The sequence below is a fragment of the Bubalus bubalis genome, chromosome 8 (assembly GCF_019923935.1).
Source record: "Bubalus bubalis isolate 160015118507 breed Murrah chromosome 8, NDDB_SH_1, whole genome shotgun sequence".
Taxonomy (NCBI): Eukaryota; Metazoa; Chordata; class Mammalia; order Artiodactyla; family Bovidae; genus Bubalus; species Bubalus bubalis.
In genome coordinates, this window is record NC_059164.1 from 81,651,099 (window position 1) to 81,672,199 (window position 21,101).

General features: G+C 38.1%; 1 protein-coding gene across 5 annotated transcripts in view; it reads left to right on the forward strand.

The window, feature by feature from the left end:
- Nucleotides 1-21,101, forward strand: part of VPS41 (VPS41 subunit of HOPS complex) — a 200,089-nt gene that overhangs the window by 155,676 nt on the left and 23,312 nt on the right. For all 5 annotated transcript variants that reach the window (XM_006058820.4, XM_044946820.2, XM_044946819.2 and 2 more), the window contains 9 exons: nt 1,085-1,200; nt 2,766-2,822; nt 5,132-5,193; nt 6,030-6,111; nt 8,522-8,614; nt 14,755-14,882; nt 17,542-17,686; nt 19,800-19,841; nt 19,980-20,030. In XM_006058820.4, the coding sequence (XP_006058882.2) occupies nt 1,085-1,200; nt 2,766-2,822; nt 5,132-5,193; nt 6,030-6,111; nt 8,522-8,614; nt 14,755-14,882; nt 17,542-17,686; nt 19,800-19,841; nt 19,980-20,030 (776 nt within the window). The remainder of the gene's footprint in view (nt 1-1,084; nt 1,201-2,765; nt 2,823-5,131; nt 5,194-6,029; nt 6,112-8,521; nt 8,615-14,754; nt 14,883-17,541; nt 17,687-19,799; nt 19,842-19,979; nt 20,031-21,101) is intronic.

The following is a 21,101-nucleotide window of genomic DNA, read 5'->3' on the forward strand; positions in this document are numbered from 1 at the left end:
GCAGCACACCAGGCTTCCCTGTCCATCACCAACTCCCAGAGCCTGCTCAAACTCATGTCTATTGAGTTGGTGATGCCATCCAACCATCTCATCCTCTATCTTCAGTCTTTCCCAGCATCAGGGTCTTTTGGTGTTACTCTTTTCTTGAAAAATACATTGATGAAAAAATAGAACAGCTTTGGCAGTTGAGACAGTCTTTCCTTCTTTAAAAACAACTAACATATTTTGAGAGTATTGTCAGTTATTTTGGTCAAGAGAGATGAAGAAATATCCTATATCTGAGTTTTCTTATATGAAGCCCTTGATCAACCGGGAAATGGGAGTGTCTGTTCTGGACTTAGAAAAAAGCAAATATGACTCACAAGAGAATGCATCCAGTCGAGGTATTTCTCCTTAAAGCAAACTTGGCTGCACACTTAGAAACCCTTCCGAATAGATTTTATAATTGAATTCTGCGGGAAACCCTTACCATCGGCATTGTACACAACATGCTGCAGTGATGGATGATGTCCCCAGGCCTTGGGGCATCTGTCATTTATCCTTTAGATGGCCTTGACCTTGATGAGGAGGAAACATTTATCGCCAACTGTAGGGCGTAATTGTTCTGTAAAAATAGAACAGTGCTGTAATGCCCATCAATAAAGTTTATATACAGTAGATAAATTATATATAATAGACACCAAGAATTTTCAACACTTTCAACTGAGGTCAGAATGTTAATTATGAAACATAATTTTTAAGCCCTCCTTACTCTTTTAAAGATTTTTTGGTATTTCCTCCCACCCTCCTTCCTTCCTTCTCTTCTTTCCTTCCTCCCTTCTCTTCTTTCCTTCCTCCTTCTCTTCCTTCTTTTTTGTTTCAAATTGTTTTACATGTAAATATTTTTTAAAACACTGGAATAGATTCTGACATTCTCACCTCTAGTCTCCCACCCTCTTCAAACACAGCCAAACACATGTATTTCAAAGGTAGGAGTTTTCCACTCAGTCTTAAAGTTGGGTAGTCTAACCAAGTCCTCCCAAACCACTGCCAAGGTTTCTCCTATTGAGTCACCCAAGTTGTTCCTCTCTTCTCTTATCTCTAGAGTACTCAGAAGGGGAGTCACTCTTTTACATCGTGAGTCCAAGGGATGTTGTTGTAGCGAAGGAACGAGACCAAGATGACCACATCGACTGGCTTCTTGAAAAGAAGAAATATGAAGTAGTTTTGCTTTTATTTTTTTCAAAGTATTGACAGATCAGTAACATAAAGAGGATAAAAGCATTTTTTGTAATAAATCTTTCATGCTGGTCAACTAGAGTGCCCTAAGCTAATAATATGTGGGAGGCTAATAACTTTGCACTATGGTTTTCAGAAATTAGAGGGAATAAAGATGGCAGGGAGGTTGACTGGCTTTACTGTTCAGTGGAGGAAGAGTTGGCAATGGAGGGAGGGGGTAGGTTAAATCCAGCCTACTGATGTGTTTATTTGGTGGTTTTTCAAGGAAAATAAAATTGAGCTAGTATTTCAGGATCAACTATTTGAATATTTTAGTGAAATAATTTATCTTGTGCTTAGTTCATTTATACTGTGCTTAGTTCATATGTAAAAGTAAAGCTATCAAATTATACTCATTTAGGATGGTTTGAACTGTCTTTTTAGATAAAATGATGTTGTCCACTTCATTGAGTATTGGGTCAGACTAGTTTGAGTATAATGTCCCATCATGACTTTTTTAAAAAAAAAGGAAAACATTTTAATTGCTGCAAAAGCACCGTTGTGGTGGTTTAGTTAGGGAAGCTCTCTGGAGAGGCTTATCTGCTAGTTAGCTAAAAAACAAAAAATAGTCCATTTATTTGGTGCTTTAAGTTTGTAACCACCTGACATGATTTGAAAATAAATGTTTTTATTGAATAATTTATAAACTCTTTGGAATCCAAGTTTTTTTTTTTTATAGTTTTCTTTTTTAAAATTTTTTAAAATTTTATTTTATTTTTAAACTTTACATAATTGTATTAGTTTTGCCAAATATCAAAATGAATCCGCCACAGGTATACATGTGTTCCCCATCCTGAACCCTCCTCCCTCCTCCCTCCCCATACCATCCCTCTGGGTCGTCCCAGTGATACCAGTTGATAATATATAAACTCTTTGGAGTCCAAGTATTGATACTTTATTGTTATTGATATTTAAAGGTTTAAATATCAACCTTTATTACCTTGATAGCTTTGAATCCAGTAGCTTCTTAAAGAAATAAATTAGGGTTTCAAACAGTTGTGGTAAACTAATCATTGTAAACTTAATAAAATAAAAATAGAATCAGAGATTTTCAAAATCTTATTGTAGTTATACCTACATGTATGTATATAGGTTACATTTTATGTTTCATAAAGGAAAAGTGCCCCTCGGTTAAACATGTCAAACAGATTTAGAATGACAGGTGGATTTTTTTTGTTGTTCTTTGAACCTAGGAGATTTTGTTGTATTTTAATTTGTGTCTGAAATGTGATTCCAGTATCCTAATGTGGAAATGAATTCACATGGAAATAAGAGAAGTCTTCATTTTGGTTGACAGCTTTTGTTTCAGTTTGAATTCAGTGAGGTTCACTCAACCATAACATTAAAAATTCCTGTGCTTGAAGCAAAAGCCATGGGAAAGCGGGGCTTATTTATGTAGCCCATAACTTTAAAACATAATAAATATAGTGTTTATAACCTCAATATCTTTCTCTCCTACCCGCTCCCTTTTTTTCCCCTCCTCCTTTGTCATGCTTTTGTAAACACAGGAAGCTTTGATGGCAGCTGAAATTAGCCAAAAGAACATTAAAAGACATAAGATTCTGGTAAGTATATAATTTTACTATTTGAAATATAACTTTACCTTTCAATAAGTTATGAGACTGCAAGTAATTTGAGAACAGATTCTTCCTACTTTTTGAGAAGTTATTTCCCATGAATTCTCTAGCCTGTGAAGTCAAAATATTTCATTTTATTAGATCAGTTTCTGCTTGTAAACAAGAAATTTGAACACCTGCTAGGAGGCAGTCTTAGGTAATTTGGAAACTGGATTTATAAATACCCTTTAAATACAAAGCTTTCCAGTTATGTGTGGGGAAGTTTCTTTAAATTGTAGGTAAAATCACATTATCATGAAATTTATCAAGAGAGTAGTTTCATAAAGCTAGATTGCTTCCATGTCTCCATTAAGAACAGACCCAATTTATTTTGTTATGGTGACTAATCTAGGACATCAGATACATTTTTATTACATTTTGGACTCTGGAAAAATATTGTGAATAAAGGACCATTTCTTTGCTAACTGTGACAATGAATGTGCAGATGAAAAGCCAGAAAAGAAATGGTATTCTCTGAGTGTGAAAGATCTCTAGAGATCATCTAGCCCAGGACCCTGGCTGACAAATGCAGATTAGAAGATTAGTCTTTTGTGGCTATTTGGGTTCCAATGTAGATTCCTTTTCCCTGCACTTTCCCACCTTAAACTTCTCTTTAAAATTCTTCAAAATAGCCTAATTCTCAAAGAGTATACAAAGAAAATAACTCAGGAACTTATTCATTGACAATTGTAGAGAATAAGGAAGAATCTAGAAATGAAGTAGTCCTGCCAGTACAAGAATATAATTGAAGTAAGCAGGTCAAAAGTAAGACAAGCTTAGCTAGTCAGTTGTGCATTGGATTTGGTAACATGAAAGTGACAAGTACATTTTCCGTACATGTATTATTTATTCTTAACATGCTTTGCAGAGTGAAAGTGAATAGGAGATGATGAAGTCGAGTAGAATAGAGACTATTAGGCTTGCTGCAAAGTGGAAAAGATTCAAGACTGCAGGTGGGGACTATGACATCATGGGCAGGTTTTGGTAGTCCTGGGTATTTTGTAAAAGAGAGACATTTAACATGCTTATAAGGGGAAAGAGATAAAATCAGGTTAAAGTTAAAGGAACACAGGGAACAAAGGTTGGAGAAATTGACTCTGCAAAGGAGGCATCTCTTCTCTGAACCTGTTGATCTGTGATTTTCAGAGAAATAAAGTTAGTCACCCTTTCTTCATCCTGTAGTTCCAACAGATTTGGAATATGATTTCCTACATAGTCATCCTTAAAGTAAAATTGAATCAACTAAGAACTTTGGGTATTTCCTTTCACTCTTGAAATGGGCATGTCCTCTACATTGATCATGCCTGGATATTTCCTTCCTAGGACAAGGCAAGCAGAGAGAAATGGGCTTCTACCATTTCTGCCATCTAGGAAGAAGTTCCACAAAAGATTTTTTTGTACGTAAAGTAGAACTTAAAAATCTAAGTTTTTTTTTTCTTTTTTTTAATATATATATTGAGTTAAGCTTCTAATGCAGATGCTTTTGCATGGAACTAATCTTTTATAAGAGTCAGTTCAGTTCAGTCACTCAGTTGTGTCTGACTCTTTGCGACCCCATGAACCACAGCACGCCAGACTTCCCTGTCCATCACCAACTCCCAGAGTCCACCCAAACCCATGTCCATTGAGTCGGTGATGCCATCCAACCATCTCATCATCTGTCGTCCCCTTCTCCTCCTGCCCTGAAATCTTTCCCAGCATCAGGGTCTTTTCAAATGAGTCAGTTATTCGCGTCAGGTAGCCAAAGTGTTGGAGTTTCAACATCAGTCTTTCCAATGAACACCTAGAACTGATCTCCTTTAGGATGGACTGGTTGGATTTCCTTGCAGTCCAAGGGACTCTCAAGAGTCTTCTCCAACACCACAGTTCAAAAGCATCAATTCTTCGGCGCTCAGCTTTCTTTATAGTCCAACTGTCATATCCATACATGACCACTGGAAAAACCATAGCCTTGACTAGACGGACCTTTGTTGGCAACGTAATGTCTCTGCTTTTGAGTATGCTGTCTAGGTTGGTCATAACTTTCCTTCCAAGGAGTAAGCGTCTTTTAATTTCATGGCTGCAGTCACCATCTGCAGTGATTTTGGAGCCCAGAAAAATAGTCAGCCACTGTTTCTACTGTTCCCCATCTTTTTGCCATGAAGTGATGGGACTGGATGCCATGATCTTAGTTTTCTGAATGTTGAGCTTTAAGCCAACTTTTTCACTCTCCATGCATTCCAGTTAACTAGGAAATTCCTTCGTTTCATTTTTCCTAGGACATCGGCTTGGCGTATATAAACCACCTGGTGGCAAGAGGAGAGTATGATATAGCAGCACGGTAATCAAGATGTTTTCACAACTATTTGTTAATATAAATAGAACTGAGCCATATTAGCAATACAAAGAAGTCATTCTTTACAACTGACTTTTTTTTTTTTTTCACATTTTTCTAACGGGTAATTTTGAATAGTAGTAGTTTTAACCACAGAATGAATTGATATATGTTATTTACCCACGTACTGTCTCATTTTTACCAAATGAAAAATATTTTTCTCAATGAAAGAGGTGTCAAAATACATGAACAGTCTGAGATTTTACCCATTTTATAAGGCAGCCTGGAAAAACAGTCTTCAGGCCTACATTTTTGTCCCCTGATTTAGGGAAATGTGTTTCTTTGATGTGTAAATCAAAGTTTTATTCATACATAAACATTTTTTTCTGTATTATGCACTGAGGTAGAATTCTAATGTTCTAAAGTCTGATTTTGTGGTCCATTATTTAAAGCCAGTGAAGAATTGGTTTAAATGGATACTTGTAGGTATGATGGTATTTTTTCAAGGCATAAAGGGTCCCCAAACTAGCAGCGTTCATCTGGTTAAGTAGGAAACGCAGAACAGGAAAATCATTGGGAAAACCCTTATCAAAGTCTTCTGAAAGGGATTCATCTTTATGTATAAGTATTTTGTATTTTCTTGATTTCCATCAACTCACATGCAGTCAAGTGAGTACCAGTAATAAATACCTTTATGTTCATTGGCACTTGAGATGGAAATTTGTCAAAACTCTGGGATAAGAGATTTATCTAAACCACTGGGGGAAATGACTGCTTATTCTGTCTCTGTTTATTTTCTTTATTTATACTTTCTTTCTCCCTGGGATGATTTTTACAACCAGCAAATGCCAGAAAATTCTTGGAAAAAATGCAGCACTCTGGGAATACGAAGTTTATAAATTTAAAGAAATTGGACAGCTTAAGGTAAGCAAACTTTATTTTTAACTCTTAATTTTTCTATGTAGTATATTAATATTGAGGGCTTCCCAGACAGCTCAGCAGTAAAGAATCTACCTGCCAGTGCAGGAGACTGGGGTTCGATCTCTGGATTGGAAAGATTCCCTGCAGAAGGAAATGGCAACCCACTGCAGTATTCTTGCCTGGCAAATTCTGTGGACAGAGGAGATTGGCAGGCTACAGTCCATGGGGTCGCAAAAGAGTCAGACATGACTTAGTGACTAAACAATGACAACAATATTAATATTGAAATGGAAATAAAATTAAGACAGTAGTAATCAGCTCTTTATTGGGAAGCGAGTACCATTTCAACTAGAAAGAAAAACTTTTAGAAATTAGTTACAAAACAGGAGCCTGGTTCATATTTTATGTGCATAAAATATATACATATATATTACATGTACGATATGTTCACTTTTTTATGTCCCTCCAATTCCCTCAGTGTTTAGATGAAGTTTTAATGTTCTTTTTAATGAGTATGGAAAACAGGTATGGTCTCATCATAGTAGATTATAAACAGAAGGCTTTTTTCACATGTACTGATAATTAATGCATTTTCCAGTATTTTACTTACTGGAAGATAGACGAAACATTTTGACCAGGTAGCTCCAACAAATAATTTTGATATTTCATTTCTTTAATCTTTCAATTTAGTGTATAACATCCAAACTAATCAGTAAAGTGTTCCTGTGCCTGTAGGTATGTGTGAAACATTTTCACTTCTCAGCTTTTGTGGGCCTTTTTAGCGCTATCCTACAGTTATGAATATGCTTTTAAAAACTGCAGTTATTCAGCTGGCCAGCCCTGTGCCTCATCCTGTCCTTGCCCCATAAATATAAGTCTTCTCTGGGAGACCCTCCAGGACACTTATGGTCATGTTTATTGGGCCAATCCTAGAAGGTCTTCTCCAGTCCTGTGGCCATTTTTACCATGATGGCTCCATCACTCAGAACTCCGTATGAATTCCATATCTGTGTTGGAACTTTGTGGTGGCCATTTTTCCTTGTGTGTACATACTGCTGATAATGGTCACTCAAATTAATGTGAATCCATTCCCACCTAAGCATGGTCTTTCTCCTTTCAATCTGTGTGTATGACATCACAATATACCTATTACTCCATGTTTAATAGCCACTGTCCTGATGAGAACATGTAACTTACCTCCTCCTTCTGTTTAATTGCCAATCCTTGTCAGTTTCACATCATCAGTATTGATTGGGCCTTTTCTCCCCCTCCAGTACACTGCCTTAACTCCCACCTGAGCTCTTACAAGGGCCTTCTGGTAGATCTGTGGACAACCCTAACCCAGAGTGAACATGTTAGTTGCTCAGTCATGTCCGACCCTTTGTGAGACCTCATGGTCTCACAAGCCTACAAGACTCCTCTGTCCAGGCAAGAATACTGGGGTGGGTAGCCATTTTCTTCTCCAAGGGAGCGACCCAGGGATCAAACCCAAGTCTTCTGCTTTGCAGGCATATTTTTCACCACTGAGCCATAGGGGAAGCCCAACCAGGAATTAGCTATTTGAAAAAATAAGCATGTTCTTCTCATCCCCACCTGCTGAAAGTATCAAATCCAGATTTCTTTCATGACCCCCCTCAGCTTTCTCTCAAGCCTTATCTCCAAACCATGTTGACCTCCCTGCATGCATAGTGGGTACGCATGGTTCCATGCCTTTACCCATGCTGTTCCCTCTGCAAGGGTGCCCTTGCCCTTCTCTCTCTGCCTGACAGACCCCTGGCATCTGTCACTTCTGCTTCAGTTCATCACACATTTCTTGTGTGATGAACTGAAGCAGCTTCCTGTTCATCCTTATTTCAAGACATTTAGCACACAATTGGCTGTTTAGATATCAGCATACTTCCCTCTGAGGCTGTGAGCTCCTAGGGACAGTGCCCCAAGCTCTGGGTCCCCAGGACAGAGCATGGTGATTGGTAAGGTAGTACACTGCGGAGCTATTTTCAAGTGTTTGGAAATTGGAAACTTTTAATACATCACTGAAAAAGCTAAAAATGCAAGATATATTTCCCCTTAATTTCAAAACATGAATAGATGTCATGTAACTTCTGTGACATTCTCTCTTATAACTTAGATTTTCATTAATTCATCAAGAAGAAGAGAGAAAGTTTACTTAACAGAGTGAATTTCTTTGATTCAAATTTATTCATACATGTAGACACCCCATATGTACTTTTAAAAATATATTGTATTATAAAACGAGCGTATTTGAATCTTTTATCTTCGTAATATTTTTCCAAAGTACTCTATTGCCTTAAAATTTAAAATAAATATATACTTTTATATTTGCTGCCTATTGCAGTACAGTTTTACTTTGCTACTTTTTAAAGGTTTTTTTTTTTTTCTTTTCTTTTCTTAGGCGATTAGTCCTTACTTGCCAAGAGGGGATCCAGTTCTGAAACCACTCATCTATGAAATGATCTTACATGAATTTTTGGAAAGTGATTATGAGGTATGACATTCCAACATGGTCATCTTGTTCTCAGTGGAAAATGTTAAGAAATCTAGAAAAATAGCACAGTGGAGCAGCTGATTTAAAGGCAGCAGCTTTGCAGCTTCTGTGGTCGATGAAACTGGGGGTACATACACTCTGATGACAAAAATATGTGCACCTTGTTAGAGAAAATGTCTAGTCTGTGGACATTCTGAAGATTTATTAAAGCTAGCTTCTTGATAGAGCTAAAGGAAAAGGATCAAGTACCATTTGGGGGTTTTCAGAGGTAGAATAGCATCTGCTAACCATGCTTCTAACAACCCTGAAGAATGTAGAACTTTCTGAAACCCAGAACTTTGCCAAAGGAGGATCAGAGAAGTTGGGAGGCAGGAAGGAAATTGGAAGTGATCTGTTTGCGTATTGATTAAGGAGAAAACTACTACTTAAATTGCTTATCTACTATATACTCTGCACTTTTACTTGCCTGTTGTGATGTTATACTCCCAACAACACTATACTAGTAATATCCAATTTTACAGAGAACTAAAGATTAAAGAGAGAACTTGCCCATGGCCATATATAATAGGCATGCCTAGGTTTGAATTTAAATTTGGTGTTTGCATGCACCCAAAATGGATTTTTTTTTTTCCCGGCCATGCCATATGGCTTGCGAGATCTTAATTCCCCAACCAGGAATCAGGCCATCAGACCTGGGCCCTCAGCAGTAAAAGTGCAAAGTTGTAACCACTAGACCGTCAAAGAAGTCTCCCAAAATGGATTATAATTTTTAAAGTTGTTCCTTTAACACATATTTATTCGGAAAATCTGTTTCATGCCTGCTGTATTCCAGGAATGTGCTAGGCACTAGGCATGCAGGTGTGAATGAAATGATGTGCATTTAGCGATAGCCCACAGTCTTAGTCACACCCAAGCACGTAAACCAGCAGTTCTCAACAGGGGCAGACACCCCCTACCCCCTCACTCGCCCAGAAATATTTGGTGATAGAGACATTTTTAGTTGTCATGACTGGGAGATTGGTAACACTGTCATTTAGTAGGTAGAGGCCAGCAGGATGCTGCTAAACGTCCTTCAATGCACAGGACAGCTCCGTATGACAAAGAATTCTGTCCTTAAATGTCAGCAGGACTGAGGTTGACAAACCCCTAAGATAAACAGGTAAATTATTACATCATATGCTAGGTGCTCTCATAAGGCTATCCACGAAATGCTGTGGAAAGACTTAGCCTTCTTCTACTTCTGACCAGAGGGAAAGATGAGATTTCTGGTGGGCAGGTTCCAGGCAAGGCTGGTAAGTTCTGCTGCTGGGAGGATCCATACCCTGGTAGATTGCAGACCCTGGGCTCCTCTTCTCCAGCTTCTGTCCAACCTTCACAGTCTTTCATAAAAGTGGTACCATCTTCAACTCCTACTAATGTTCAGGAGCCTAACCCGGTGATCTGTTTTCATTTTTGGTACCTCATATCATGTTACAAGTTGTCCTTGCTTTCACACATTCTGATGTTATGTTTTGAAAAATAAGGAAGACTTTATTTACATCTTTCCTCCTTCCCACAAGAATGTGCAGTAATTTGCAGAAAGGTTAATAGAAATAGAAAGAGGCAATCAGAGAGGGCATGAGAAAAAGAACTGTGTTTTGAGTGCCTACTCGGGCACTTTTTTAACCAATAACTGAGTCCATTTAAAGAGAAGTAATAATGCAAATACTACATTCTCACTCTGAGATTATTTTTAGAGCTTAAGATCTAAAGGGACTTTTAAGATTGTAATCCTTTAATAACACAAAGACTTGGTCAGTTACTGTCAGCCAAGTGTTCCTGGATATGTTCAATTCAAGCATTCTGATGCCTGCATCACCAATGTAATTCTTTTTGTTTTTTTAATATATTTTATTTTATTTTTAACTTTACAATATTGTATTGGTTTTCCCATATATCAACATGAATCCGCCACAGGTATACATGTGTTCCCCTTCCTGAACCCTCCTCCCTCCTCCCTCCCCGTAGCATCCCTCTGGGCTTTTACTTTTATAAGCCTGTATTTTTATCATAGGGAGGGATTAAGTGCTTTAGTATGAATTAAAACTGAACAAAATATTTCTTTATTAATTGTGCATACTAATGGAACAGAATTTATTCATGTTCTTTTCTTATTAGCATGTGTTCTAGTGTGATGATCCAATCTTCCCTCCCGGCCTGGATCTGTTCCTTTCTAGATCTGTACAGAAGAGTATATGGTAATGGTGTATGCCATTTATGCTAGGTTCTAACTCATGCAGTCTAGGAGCATGGTTTCTATTTATTTCCTATTCAGTTCAATTCAACACATCTTTAGAACCTACCATGGTCGAGGACTGGGCTGAGTACTCATTTGGATCCAAGAGGAAAACACAGTCCCAGCCTTTAGTGGATTTACAGACTGGTTGCTAAGTTGCTAAGTGACTTAGCAACTTCAGTCGTCTCTGACTCTGTGTGACCCCATAGACGGCAGCCCACCAGGCTCCCCCATCCCTGGGATTCTCCAGGCAAGAATGCTGGAGTGGGTCCCTAGTGGCTCAGATGGTAAAGCGTCTGCCTGCAACGCGGGAGACCCGTGTTCGATTCCTGGGTTGGGAAGATCCCCTGGAACTGGGTCGGGAAGATCTCCTGGAGAAGGAAATGGCAATCCACTCCAGCACTCTTGCCTGGAAAATCCCATGGACAGAGGAGCCTGATAGGCTACAGTCCATGGGGTGGCAAAGAGTCAGAGACGAATGAGCGACTTCACTTTCTTTCTCCAATGCATGAAAGTGAAAAGTGAAAGGGAAGTCGCTCAGTCGTGTCCGACTCTTCGCGACCCCATCCATGAACTGCAGCCTACCAGGCTCCACCGCCCATGGGATTTTCCAGCAAGAGTACTGGAGTGGGGTGCCGTCGCCTTCTCCTACTGGGGACACCGTATAAATAAGCTTCAAGTAACTAGAAAATATGTAAAACAGGCAGAGTAATGTGTTATATAAAAAAATGAGAGATTATTATTGGCTGTAGTTATTGAAAAAGGTTTCTTCAGTGAAAAAAGACTTGTAATGGACTGTTCCTGTTTCTTTCCAGTATGTTCTGAGTACCTAGAATAATTATCATAAATATTCCATCTTTGTACACCTTCCCAAAAAATATGGAAAGAATATGAACTTTATTTCAAAATACCAAAGCTTAGTATACTTGTCCTCTTTTTAAAGTAATGTAATTTAACAATAAAAAAAATTTTTTATTATTTATGTGATTCTCTTACAATTCATTATTCAACCCTTATTTTTTTCCAGAAACTTTTAAATCCTATATCATTAAAGGTATCTTGTTGATTCATACCTGAAAAACTTTTGACTGTGAGTGGAAGAAATAAGCAAAACTTAAAGCTTATAGATTTTTTTTGCTGTGTTTTAGGGTGTCTTCCTAGTCATTATTATTAAAAAGTTTACGAGTAATTTGGTTTTGTTATAAGCTCTTGAAAGTAATTCATATTTTAGCTCCCATCATTCTCAGTTTCATGTTTAGTTTTGAATTAAACTGTCACCGAGTTGATCAGATAGCAGTGTTGTGTAGCAACACTTGATCACACATAATGTGGATGAAAATTCTGTGCCTCTAAATAGTACTAAAGGTCAGATTAAAAATATAAGAGGCTTCCCTGGTGGCTCAGTGGTAAAGAATCTGCCTGCCAGTGTAGCAGACACAGGTTCAATCCCTGGTTCAGGAAGATGCCACATGCCACGAGCATGAGCCACAACTATAGAGCCTGTGCTCTAAGCCCGGGAGCTGCAACTGCTGAAGCCCGAACACCCTAGAGCCCATGCTCTGCAACAAGAGAAGCCAGCGCAAGGAGAAGCCTGTGAACCGCCACTGGAGAGTAGCCCCTACTCTCTGCAACTGGTGAAAAGCCTGCAGCAAAGACCCAGCACAGCCAAAAATAAAATTATTTTCTAAACATTGATAAAAAATATAATAAAAAATATATGAAATTAAAAGTATTTTCTTGAAGGTACTGGTGTTTCATGATTTCTTTGTATGGAGTTTCTACTGAAATTTTTTAATTTTTAATTTACAGCCTACCAGAATTATTAAAATAGTTAAGCTTTGCTTCATAATATTAATAACAGATATATAAGCATGTTAAAAATGGGGTGATTTTTGTTGCATTTCGTTTAATGAATAGTCCTTAACCTTTTACTTCCTATGATGGGCACCAAGGGATTCTCTTACTTTGCCACTGGATCCTAATAGCTCCCTGATAACTGTGTTTTCTAATTATTAATAAAGGCTTCAGGGTAATTTCATCAGTATTTTTCATCATATTTAATCAGAGATACATAGAATCAGTTAAGCAGAGAATAGCCTAATGTGAAATGTGATTAGTGTTTATTTCAGTTTATGTTGGAGTCGTCTCATTTTTAATCACGCAGTGTGATCGGTTATTTTGTCTTATTTTCATTAGAAGTTGGGAGTGCTGCAAGGCTATTAACTGAATCAGGAAAATAAAAAAGGAGCCAAGCTTTCATCTTTCCCTGAATAGTATTATTCCTGGTCTCAGGGCTACTGAGAATTGCTAGTATTGGGGTGGAAATCTTGTCAGGACATTTTTCTTTTAATCTTATAAATTACAGAGTCTTAAGAAAACAGAAACTTGATCCTTTGTACTTGATCCAAAGTATCATTTTGATTCAGAGAATATTTTAATGTTGTGATTCAGTGGTTTTATAAAATATGTCCTCTTTACTGAGTGAATCTCCTTCCCAAATCTCACAGATCAAACTGTAGTCATGGTCACATGAAGGAAAGTTGCAGTTTGAATAGAAAATACACAGACTGTTGTTTTGATATCTTGCCATCCTTCCCAGGGGATACTTGAGTAGAAACTGGACTTGAAACTATTCCTGATTCTCTCATGATTTTTCTTCTTACCAAATCCTAGTACTTTACAGAAGCAAATTCCACCATGCTGTTTTCATTTCTAAGTATCATATAAACCAATTAAAAGTAGTTCATTAAGGCACTGAAGTAAAGTGATAGTCGCTCAGATGTGTCTGACTCTGTCCTGTCTGACTGTAGCCCACCAGGCTCCTCTGTCCATGGACTTATCCAGCAAGAACACTGGAGTGGGTTGCCATTCCCTTCTCTAATGGATCTTCCTGATCCAGGGATTGAACCCTGATCTTCTGCACCGCAGGCAGATTTTTTTACCATCTGAGCCACCAGAGAAGGATCATTAAGGCATTCATTGAGTTATTTAATATTAATAATTTTTTCAATAATGTGAATATTTTTATTTCTTCTGCTATCTGTAGAAACATTTAAGGTTTTTGGTTTTGTTTTTTTTCCCCTAAAAGTTGCCAAAGATCAGTAAGTAAACTGCTCCCTAGTACTTTGAGTTACAAGGGCTAAAATTAGGGATCAGCACTGCAGAGACTGCCCAGGACACTGGCTCACAGCACTGGAAAGCTCTGGAGACAGGATCCACAGCACTGGAGACAGGATTCAATCAGGGGATCTGGAATTTTCTATGAGAACCACAAAATTTGAAATACAGAAAGAGTCAGGGTAAGATCAGGGGATAAGACTTGAACCAAGTCCCAAATCCCTAAACAAAACTAGAATTGGAGGCACCCAGTGGAAGGGAGACAGAGATGATAACTTGCTGAACGTGGGATGCTGGTTGATTCCACCATGGGAGCAAAGCCACCACCTGCACAGTGCTGGCTGAGCAGCTGACTTGGACAGTATCTGTAAGATGTCAGAGAATGCCTTCCAGGTGTTACAGTTAGTCCACGATGAGGAGAGAGCAAGTAGACCTAACTCTGTGCAGTGGTGCCTAATGGAAGGACCCTGGGGCCTTGCTTCCTCATGCATTTCATCCAATACGAAGAGCAGGGATAGTTCTGCCCACTTTACTTCTCAGGAATGGCCAATGGAAATGGATATGTGGTCATTCTCTGCCTCCCTTGCCACCACCAAACCCATAGTCTGAAAACGGATGATATGTTTATGGACCAATGTTTTCATCATAAATGGGTTTGTGTGTTTTCCATGAAACTTTCAGGCATTGTTTGAACTCTTGGGATTGCTTTCCTTTTTAAAGAGTGTTCTGTTTTTTCCCCCTCGGTTAGGGTTTTGCCACGTTGATCCGAGAATGGCCGGGAGATCTGTACAACAATTCAGTAATAGTTCAAGCGGTTCGGGATCACCTGAAGAAAGATAGTCAGAACAGGACCTTACTTAAAACCCTGGCAGAATTGTGAGTATATTTTAATGCCCTTTTTTTCCCCCAAATCAATCGTCATGAAAAGTTTTCGTATTTTAGATCTGGCAAACTGAATTGGGAGAATGCAAGTTTGTATGTACCATTTTCCCATATTCACTCTTAGTAGAAAAAACTTTTCATAAGCCTCCAGTGTACAGCTAGAAGGTAAGGTAAGGGAAATGTGTGAGACAGTACAGTTGTAATTTATTTCCCAGAGGAGAGGAGCTTTGGTCAGCACCACTTGGTGGAGGCAGTGGTTTGGGGAGGGAAGGACGCCAGGTCTTAGACTGCTGCAGCAAGTCATTTTCCCAGTGAGGCTCTGGTTTCTGTCATTCTTGGGTCTGCAAGTTAGTAAACTTCTCAAACTGTAGACTCTTTTTTTTTTTTTTTTTAATATGTCTGGAATGCAGTAGTTTTTTTTTTTTTTTAAACTTTACAAAATTGTATTAGTTTTGCCAAATATCAAAATGAATCCGCCACAGGTATACATGTGTTCCCCATCCTTCCTCCCTCCTCCCTCCCCATACCATCCCTCTGGGTCGTCCCAGTGCACTAGCCCCAAGCATCCATTATCGTGCATTGAACCTGGACTGGCAACTCATTTCATACATGTTATTTTACATGTTTCAATGCCATTCTCCCAAATCTTCCCACCCTCTCCCTCTCCCACAGAGTCCATAAGACTGTTCTATACATCAGTGTCTCTTTTGCTGTCTTGTACACAGGGTTATTGTTACCATCGTTCTAAATTCCATATATATGCGTTAGTATACTGTATTGGTGTTTTTCTTTCTGGCTTACTTCACTCTGTATAATAGGCTCCAGTTTCATCCACCTCATTAGAACCGATTCAAATGTATTCTTTTTAATGGCTGAGTAATACTCCATTGTGTATATGTACCACAGCTTTCTTATCCATTCATCTGCTGATGGACATCTAGGTTGCTTCCATGTCCTGGCTATTATAAACAGTGCTGCGATGAACATTGGGGTACACGTGTCTCTTTCCCTTCTGGTTTCCTCAGTGTGTATGCCCAGCAGTGGGATTGCTGGATCATAAGGCAGTTCTATTTCCAGTTTTTTAAGGAATCTCCACACTGTTCTCCATAGTGGCTGTACTAGTTTGCATTCCCACCAACAGTGTAAGAGGGTTCCCTTTTCTCCACACCTTCTCCAGCATTTATTACATGTAGACTTTTGGATCACAGCCATTCTGACTGGTGTGAAATGGTACCTCATAGTGGTTTTGATTTGCATTTCTCTGATAATGAGTGATGTTGAGCATCTTTTCATGTGTTTGTTAGCCATCTGTATGTCTTCTTTGGAGAAATGTCTATTTAGTTCTTTGGTCCATTTTTGATTGGGTCATTTATTTTTCTGAAGTTGAGCTGTAGGAGTTGCTTGTATATTTTTGAGATTAGTTGTTTGTCAGTTGCTTCATTTGCTATTATTTTCTCCCATTCTGAAGGCTGTCTTTTCACCTTGCTAATAGTTTCCTTTGATGTGCAGAAGCTTTTAAGTTTAATTAGGTCCCATTTGTTTATTTTTGTTTTTATTTCCAATATTCTGGGAGGTGGGTCATAGAGGATCCTGCTGTGATGTATGTCAGAGAGTGTTTTATCTATAAGATCACCGGGTGCAATTCCGTATGGGTTGGTTTTCATGAAATTTCTTAATCAAGAACTGAATGCAGTGCCTGGCACTGAGTCAGGTCTCAGAATATGGAAGCTTGGTCAATGCTTTTTGTATTTTGGGGCACTTTCAGTGACTCGGGCTTTGTGCTAAATGCCTGAGATGCAGACAGATAAGGTACCCCTGTGCTCTAGGACCTTTGATTAGTGAAACATGAAGCACGCTGTAGTTAATCTCAGGAAGACCACCTTGCTTATTCCCTCGTCACACTCCCACCATCTCAGACAAGCCCTTCTATCACTCTTACCTCTTTTGCCCGAGACCAGGAAAAGGAGACCCAATGGCCTAGCATCAGGGCTGTTAAGACTTTCCACCAAAGGAGTTTTGTTTGTGGCACTGAGTTGGAACACTAATCATTTTCTTCTGGAAACATTGTTCTAGTTTTCCTTGGATTCTTTAGTTACTACTGATAATTCTGTAGTACTAATAATGGACCCAATGAGGCTTAGCATCAGTTGGCCTTTAGGAGCTGACTTGCCAAATTAAGCAATGTGAAAAACATTGTTTCAACACAAAAACACATTTGAATTTTATACAACCTCCTTACAGATAAGCTTTTGGAATATCACCCATCTGTCATCTGACTACTGTGTGTAAGAATTGTAACTTTCTATTACTAGAATAAGAATTTCCTTCATTTGGGGGTCATAATTTCTTTGTATATAGATTTCTCTAAAACATTTTGAGAGTTTTCTGTAGGAAATTAGTTTTTGTCAATATTGACAGACTATTGACAATAGAATATTTTCAATTTTCTAAAATTTTCTCAAGGTTCTGAGAAAGAAATACTTACTGGTCACATATAGTTCAATCCCAAGGAACACTTTTCTAAAAAAAGTTAATTTTTCTCTCTAAACAAGTGTTTCAGTTTTCATTAAAGTAAAACATGATTTATTGAATATATCTTCATGTTTTATTAGAAGCGTTGATGAACATTAATGTAGAACCTTTGTCTTACCAGGTACACCTACGACAAAAACTACGGCAATGCTTTGGAAATATACCTAACACTAAGACACAAGGACGTTTTCCAGTTGATCCACAAGCATAATCTTTTCAGTTCTATCAAGGATAAAATTGTTTTATTAATGGATTTTGATTCTGAGGTAATGTTTTTCTTTTTTTAAGATTTCTTTATTTTTTAAAAAATTTTATTGGAGTATAGTTGATTTATAGTATATGTTAGTTTCAAGTGTACAGCAAAGTGAATCAGTTATCATGTGTTTCTTATTTTACTACTGATAAATTATTTGTGCTGTCCCAAGTTTTTATAGACATTTGTCCACATGCTGGAGTAGTTAATCAATCACATAACCTGTTGTATGCTAACTGTTCAGAACACTCTGACCCTCACCAGATGTTCCTTTAGTAGTTGGCATTCAGGACTCCTTTAGCTGACGCAGTTTTTCTGTAAAAGCAATCATAACTTGATGTGGAACTTTTAAAGTTGTGTGTATGTGAAGTAATTTTTTTTTTGTAGTAAAACAGGTCATTGTAATTCATAGGAACAGAGAAACTAGCCGTATGCTTTAGCTCATTCAATCCTCTTAATTGTATGTCCCAGAATTCAAGCTGTAAGTAAACTGTTCTGGCCTGTTTGTGGCACTTTTATTCTTTGGCATTCACAGCTTTAGCATGTGGAGTTGCCATTGGTCTCAGATGACAAAAAGATTAAAAAGAAGATTATAAAGTGGATTTGAATAGTGGGATGTTTGTCTAATGACTTCCCTGGTGGTAAAGACTTCAGATGGTAAAGAATCTGCCTGCAATGTTGGAGACTTGGCTTTGATTCCTTGATCAGGAAGATCCCCTGGAGAATGGAATGGACACCCACTCCAGTATTCTTACCTGGAGAATTCCATGGACAAAGGACCCTGAAGGGCTACAGTCCTTGGGGTCACAAAGAATCAGACACGACTAAGCAACTAACACTTTCACTTCTGTCTGATGAGGGCACCCAGCCTCCACATCTCACAGTGGGTCTTGTAAAGTGATAGAAATTGTATGTATTTTAAAAAAGAAAGTTAATGCCAAGTGCTAGTGATGAAAAGAAATAGTTTCATAAAATACAGTAGCTGTTACTCGAAAAGTTGAAATTTTAGATAAATCAAAGAGTAGAACACTTAAGGTTCCAAAAAGGTTACTTGGACTTTTTAAAATTTTATTTTACTGTATCTAGGGGTATTATGTGCTATATTATATATCTATTACGTGCTGTGTATTAGACTTCACACACTTAAACTTAATTTAAATAGAAGCTAAATCTACTTTTTCTGAAAGATGCTTTTAGCCCATTTTTCATTCTGAATGAGTCAAGTCCTTAGGGAGTACAGATTTAAAAATAGTGCAGTTCCTAGGAAGTTCAGGTGCAGAGATTCTGCTTCTCTGGCAGAAGATGATTAAGGGGATGAGCAACTTATATAGAAATTAATTTTCCCATAGCTGGTCTCCCCTTATGACTGACCCACCCTTCATGTATCTCAAGAGCTTATTTTGTATATGAAGCTGTAGACAAACGATGAATGAGTTCAAATTCATTGCTATTCAAGAGCATGAACTCAAGGAATCACGTAACTTTCTAATTAGAAAATAACTTAAGGGTAATCTCTTCCAACATCCTAATGTTTCAGAAAAAAAATGCAGCAGACAGGTAGGCAATGTAACAGAGTCAAGAACAAGACCCAGGGACTCTGTATGAGGCTTAGTCTGGTGGGTTGTCTTCCCACCGCCTCTTGTTACAAACGCTAACTTGTGTTTCCTGAATGATAAAGGTGGCTAAACTCAATTCTGTAAATCCATAAGCTTTATACTGTTATGAAGCTTCAGGTGTCTTTTTTTTTTCCCCCTTCTGTGTCTTATCCTCTTCTCCACATAAGACCAGCTCCTTTTATCTGTGGAATCTGTAAAGGGACTCCATCAATATTCACGCGGCCAGAAAGAAAGCTCTTTTTTGTGATACTGGGAATATAAATGCTTTGTATTGTGAGTTGTAGCACAGCATCATTTTATGTTGTATGCAAAACACAGAGACCGCAGAGTGAAACAAATTTTAAAATACATTTAGAAATATCTCAAGAACCATTCTAAAGCTAAGAACCCTCTTATCCATGTAAAACAGGCCCTCTGCCTTTCATGGTGATACCATATATAACACATTATGTTCTGTGTTCTCTTTTTCTGTGGCAAATTTCAGTGACTGGGTATTTTTTCATATTGCAGAAAGCTGTTGACATGCTTCTGGACAATGAAGATAAAATTTCAGTGAGTGCCTTTATATGTATTGAAACAGATGAGTGTCTGAGACCACTATCACCATAAAGAAGAGAGATGTTCATCAGATAATTTCACAGCTGTATTTGTATCCTCATAACTCTACATTTAATTTTTTTTTCCCTATAGATTAAAAAAGTAGTGGAAGAATTAGAAGACAGACCGGAGTTGCAGCACGTGGTGAGCATGACAGTCCTTCTCTTTTGCCCTTTGATTGAATAGAGCAGCAAGTCACCTTCCAGTGTTGGTTTGAGAAGACTGGAGTGAACACAATATTCTGTAATTGTTATTATGCAGCAGATGATCAGAATCCAGACTAGGAATTAATAACAGATCAGGAACTTTAACTTTGACTCAAAATTGAATTGTGATTAAAAAAAAAAAAAGTTATCACATTTTTGTATTATCAAACTATGCCTAGGAGTAAACAACTTCCTTCTGTCAATTGAAGAAAAAAAAAATACACACCCCGAAAGTTGAGAATTATGTGTTATTGAGCACATACAGAGAACTATAGCCTGGGAGAGCAGCCTCTTAGATAGCGCTAAGGGACTGTTCCAAACAGGTCAGGGGAGCCAGGATGTATAGCAGTTTTTGCTGGGGAAAAAAAAACAAAAATATAGTGAAATATCACAAGAGTATTGCTAACCACAGACACAGAAAACAAACATCTCAAGTTAATGATTTTAGTGCCTTCCTTTGTATAGGAAGATAGTAGACTCTGGACTCATTGAAATCATCCCTTAGATATGCATCTTAACTGTCCAGGGCCAGAGTGTGTTTTTCTCCAAGCTGACTTCCCCTCAGGGTGCTCTGTTGGGTTGGCTGCAGTGGCTTTATGGGCTTGATGGTGGGCAACATTCATTATTTACAAATGGCAGGTAGTGTTCTTTGTCCACACTTCTCTAGTTACCATTCAATATAATTATGGCATCAATTACAGCCAAGCCAGTTCCCTGACTCTACACCAAAGATACCACGTTTTCCTGCTAAGGAAACACCACACAGCTGTTCCATGTCCAGGACCGCACAGAACACTCACAGATCAGAGCCTCATTTTTTGACAGAGCCTGTGCCTTCTTCTCTTATGTGGTCGTGTGGTGGGGCCATTGGGCCCATTACTCTAGTTTCTTTTGTTGGGGGCTCCTTTGATCCTCTGCATTGCTGTCATCATGGGAGCAAAACAGGAAGAGACGTTTTTCTATGTCCTTTCAAAATGATGCCAGAGAAGTCTTCAGTGAAAATAGGGGT